Below are 5907 nucleotides of genomic sequence, written 5' to 3'. Positions count from 1 at the left end.
GCTGCTCAGTTGGTTAGTTGGTTGTTTGACTAGTTATCATCATCCATAACATCGTCATCATCGTCTTCTTCTTCTTCTTCTTCTTTTCTTCTTCTTCTTCTTCATCATCTTCATCATCATCATCATCGTCATCTTCATCAGCACCGGAAACCTTACGTTACGTCAGTCATTGTTGCTCGCTTATGAAAATCAATATTGTTGTTGCAGATGAATCTATTGGAATCCATACAAATACCTACACACACACACACACACAAACATTCATGCATACATACATACATACATACATACATACATACATACATACATACATACATACATACATACATACATACATACATACTTAGATACAAACACTGTACATAAGAAATTCAATTACAAACAAAACATTTCCATCCGAGCAAGTTAATGTAGCGCAAAATGACAACCAATTCCATTTTTTCCTCACTTTATTTCTTTCTCTCTATCCCTTACTGTTTATTTTTGTTATTTTTTCAATTTCTTCCTTCTTTCTTTCTCACTCTTTTTTTGTTCTTTCTTTTATTTCTTTTTCTCTTTCTTTCTCTTTCATTCGTTCTCTCTCTCTCTCTCTCTCTTCTCTCTTTCCACTTTTCAATTGCTTTTTTAAGAATCAACGCTAAGCTGTATTTTTCCCATTTGGTAGTTCTTCCATTTATCCATATATTTCATCCATCCATCAATTAATTTCTTTATTCATTCATTCACTTGTTCACTCGTTTTTTATTCATTCATTCACTTGTTCATTCATTTATTCAGTTATTCAAGCATTCATTCATTCATTCATTTATTCATTCATTCATTCAATCTTATCAGACCATTCAATCGAATAATAATTGACTGTCATTTTGAAACTCACTTTTTGGTAAATAATAAAATAAGCCAAAAATCAAAAATTTAATAATTTTGTTCGTTGAATACAAATTATGACGTAATTATGTTGTTAATATTAAATGTTTTGAATCATAATTTCTTTTTTATTCGTTCTTTTATAATCCACGGATTCGCCCATTTCTAAAAAAAATTTATTAAATAAACGCAATAATATTTGGAAAGCATGTATGTTTGAATGTATGTATGTATGTATGTTTGTTTGTTTGCATGTATGTATGTGTATATGTCTGTTTGTTTGTATGTATGCGTGTAAGTATTATGTAAGTATGTATATATATATATATATTATATATATATATATATATATATATATATATATGTACTTATGTATGTACGTACGTACGCATGTATGTATGCATGTTTGTATGTATGTATGTTTGTATGTTTGTATGTATGCACAGCTTGAACTTGGCACCCCATACACGCGCGTTCATGTAAATAAGATGTTTGAGAGTCTGGAGAAGTATTGTGAGATTTAGAGTCGAGTTTTGTTGTTGTTGTCGTTGTTGTCATTGTAGTTGTTGTTGATGTTATCGTTGTTGTTGTTCTTGTGTATGTTGTTGATGTTGTCGTTGTTGTTTTTGCTGATGTTGTTGTTTGTTGTTTGATGTTGTTGTTCGTTGTTGTGTATGTTGTTGATATTGTCGTTTATGTTTTTGTTGTTGCTGGTGATGTCCTAGTTGATGTTTTTGTTGTTGATGTTGTTGTTATGACCAAAGAGAGCTGTAGTATTATTATAATGGGTGGGCTGGTAAACCTCTACCCCTCATCTACTATGGCAAAAACAATCCTCTAAATGATTTGCTACTACTACAACTACCACTACTACAATCACTACACAAAACTACTATTACTACTACTACTAATACTACTACTACTACCACTACTACTACTACTACTACTACTACTACTACTACTACTACTACTACTACTACTACCACTACTACTACTACTACTACTACTACTAGTATTACTATACTACTACTACTATACTACTAATACTACTACCGGTACATCTGAAGCTACTACTACTACTACCACTTTTATTATTAGTACTATTACTGTGGCCGCTAGATTGAATAAATTTTTTCAGGCTTCTCAAATGCAATTACTATCTCTACTAGGTCGGCTTTCTGTGGGAGCACGTAAGTTAACGTGTCGACTAGAAATTGTAGAATCATTATCATTGTCGTCATTTTCTTCTTTTATTTTATTCATTTACCTATTCATTTGCTCGTACATTCGTTTATTCATTCACTCATTAATTCAGTCATTTGTTGTTCAATAAATTTTTAAATGAATGAATATAAACTGAATGACGTTGTTGTTTTGAATGAATTTATAAACCAATTAATAAATGTATTAATTAATTAATGAACGAACGAACGAACGAATGAACGAATGAACGATCGAATGAACAAATGAATGATGCAGCCCAATAGTAATAACCACCAACTCACCTAATTTTTCAGCTCTCCTCACAAACACTGTTGCAGCAACAGCATCGCAACACAAAAATGTTGCAGCAACAGCAACAACAACTGCTTTATTTAATGTCATTGTTTAAAACTAATTTTTTTCAATTAAAATATACTTGAGTTAATTAATGTAAACCGCTCATTTTTTTTTATAAAATAAAAATATTATCCATAATAATTTTAATTATTAATATTTATATTATTAATAACAGAAATAAAAATAAATATGTATTAATCGAATTTATAAAGAACCCAAACTGTTTTAACTAAGTTTGAAAAGAGTTCAATCTAAGATGATTCCCATACATCTATTGTCCATTCTCATTGGTCCTCCAGCTCTCTTCGCATGTATGTATATATATATATATATATATATATATATATATATATATATATATATATATATATATATATATATATATATATATATATATATATATATATATATGTATGTATGTATTTGTGTGTGTGAGTGTATTTGTGTGTGTATGTGTGTGTGTGTGTGTGTGTGTGTGTGTGTGTGTGTGTGTGTGTGTGTGTGTGTGTGTGTGTGTGTGTGTGTGTGTAAACTTCATTAAATATTTTTGCCCACTTAGCATTAATTAACTTTTTAAAAATACACTCAACGATTTATTGTTGTGTTAATTAATGCTAGGTGGGCAAAAATATTCAATAAAATTTTATTCGTGTGTATACAACTTTATAATCGTTGTTATTTATATTATTATTACTAATTTTATTATTATTATTATCATTATCATCATCATCATTGTCATCATCGTCCTCTTCATCTTCATAACCATCATTATTGTAGTTATAATTGTTACGATTGTTTATATGATCGGCTACTCGTTTCCGGTTTCGCTAACTTGTTCGCTATTGGCTACAAAATCCATTTCTCTGAAGTACTTCGCAGTACTCTCTACTTCGGGATTATATGTATCCGGAGTTTTTCTAATGTAAGGATCATAAACATCCGTAGAAATTTTCAAGTCAGATTTAACAATAGCGTTTTCTGTAGCAGCTCTATTGACAGTATCTCCTAAAACATTTGTAATAATAGTGGCAGTAGTTGTTGTATCTGTAGTGGAGGTAATTGTGGCTGCCGTAGTAGCGGCTGTTGTCGTAATAAAAGTAGAAGTGGTATTTATGGCTGTAGTAGTAGCAGTAGCACAGTATTAGTTGTAGTAGGGGTTGTAGTAGCAATTGTAGTTGTAATAGTAGTAGTAGTAGTAGTAGTAGTAGTAGTAGTAGTAGTAGTAGTAGTAGTAGTAATAGTGATAATGGTAGCGACTAAATTAGTGTAAGTAAAAGTAGTAGTAATTTGGGTTGTAATAGTAGTAGTAGCAAAAGTAGCAGTAGTAGTAGTAGTAGCGACAACATCAGTAAAAATAGTAGTAGTATCTGTATTGATAATGTTTGTAACTGTTCCAGTTCCTACATGTTGTGTATATGGAAAACCCAAAGTATGATTTTTGTACAGTGTAAAAATATTAATAGCAGCAAGAGTGGCTGCTGTAGTGGCGACAGAATTAGTAGTGGCAGGAGCCGTAAGAATTGTAATTTTATTAGCAAAAATAGTATTTGTAATAGCTCTAGCTGCAGTAGTTGTAGCAGTAGTGGTAGCAGCAGTAGTAGTAGTAGCAGTAGTAGTAGTAGTAGTAGTAGTAGTAGTAGTAGCAGTAGTAGTAGTAGTGGTAGTAGTAGTAGTAGTAGTAGTAAAAGTAGTTGTAGTAGTAGTAGTAGTAGTAGTAAAAGTAGTTGTTGTTGTAGTAGCAGTTGTTGTTGTAGTAGTAGTAGTAATCGTATTAGTAGTTGTGGAAGTAGTGGTAATAGTTGTCGCAGCGCCAACAGTTGTCGTAGTAGCAGTAGTAGCAGCAGTACTAGTATCAGTAACAGCACTACCGGTTGTAGTAGTAGCAGTAATTGCGAATGTTGTGGTTGTGGTTTTGGCTGCAGAAGATTCGTTCGTTTTGACGGTCTGGAGAATGAAAAATAAAAATATCTTCTTCACGTTCTTTAATTTTTTTCTTTGTTAAGTTAAAAATTAGTATTAAAATTGATAATTATAATAAAATAATTATATAAATAATAATAATAATAATGTTACTTTATAAAATTGACAGATAGTTCCAGAAGGATGAAATAATTTCAACTGGTCTATCTCTGAAAACCAAAAACAACCGCTCCTTTTATCAACAACATCACCATCCAAACTACTTCTACTTATCGTAGTATTGTCAGTTGTAGTATAGGTAGTAGCAAGTCTACTAGTAGCCGGGGCAGTAGCAGCAGTAGCCGGGGCAGTAGTAGTAGAAGTAGTAGTAGTAGTTGTTGTTGTTGTTGTAGAAGTAGTAACTGTCAGAACGTTAAAACCGCTACATAAACCAATCCTCATTGAATTGCAAATCCAAGGGCAAAATGTCTGTTTTCTACAATCACCAACATTAGTAGTTGTAGTAGTCGCTGCAAAAGTAGCAGCGAAAGTAGTGGTAGTAACAGCAGCTGTAAGAGTAGTAGTAGTAGTAGCAGTGTCGTCGTTGGCTGCTGCTGGTTCAAAGATTGTAGCGATAGCTCTATCGTAAGCAGACTGTAGCTTAGCAGTTGTTGCTATTGTTGGCACGAGGCTGACGTCATAGATGTTGATATTGTTGTTGTTGTTGATATTGTTGATGAGTTTCAAATAGACCAAATTAGCAATGATAGAATTATCGCCAAATACTTCGGTAACATTTCCCAAAGTAATAGCATTCTGTGTATCAGTAGTTATAGTACTAAAACTGCTACTACTACTACTATTACTATTATCATCATTCTCAAATAAATACAAAATGGCGGCATTTATGACGTCATTGAGGTCCATATTGGCGTCCATACTGCCACAAGATGGCTGCCCGTTATTGGAAAACTCTGGCCGGAAACAGTTGCTTGAAGAAACTGTCATGGCGACTGTTTTGAGAGATTGCTGTTACTATTATTATTATTATTATTATTATTATTATTATAACTAACATTTTATATTAGTAATGTTAATTATATTATTATTATTAAATGTATTTAAAAAAAATGAAATCATAGCGTAACCAACCAGAAGCTAGTAAATTTACACACAAAATAAAGCCCTGATTAAAAACCATGGTCAGTGGTTCTTTGTTATTATTAATTCAGAAACTATTATTAATTCATTAAGAAAGCCAATCTTATTATAAAGAAATAATTTTGGTAAATGAATTTGTGATTTTAAATATGTGTATATCTACATATATATATATATATATATATATATATATATATATATATATATATATATATATATATATATATATATATATTTCATTGTCTAATATCAAACAATTCTTTTAAAAGCATTTTTTCTAACGGAATTTAAATTTTAAAAGAGAAAAGTAATATCGATCGACAGTTAGTATTAATGTAGATTTGTTTAGAGTGCGTTTTTGGTGTGTTTTGTTTGAATGTTTATTTGTTTGTTTGTATGTTTGTTTGTATATGTATGTGT

General features: G+C 31.0%; 1 protein-coding gene across 1 annotated transcript; it reads right to left on the bottom strand.

The window, feature by feature from the left end:
• Window positions 1-3235: 3235 nt before the first annotated feature.
• On the bottom strand, window positions 3236-5334 carry HELRODRAFT_181418 (hypothetical protein; the record flags this gene model as incomplete). The annotated part of the gene is made up of 2 exons (XM_009031227.1): window positions 3236-3507; window positions 4599-5334. 2 exons carry the CDS (start codon window positions 5332-5334, stop codon window positions 3236-3238), a joined length of 1008 nt encoding a protein of 335 aa, XP_009029475.1.
• Between the last annotated feature and the right edge of the window lie 573 nt (window positions 5335-5907).

The sequence above is a fragment of the Helobdella robusta genome (assembly GCF_000326865.2).
Source record: "Helobdella robusta unplaced genomic scaffold HELROscaffold_71, whole genome shotgun sequence".
Lineage (NCBI taxonomy): Eukaryota > Metazoa > Annelida > Clitellata > Rhynchobdellida > Glossiphoniidae > Helobdella > Helobdella robusta.
This window is presented reverse-complemented; position numbering and strand designations above follow the sequence as displayed.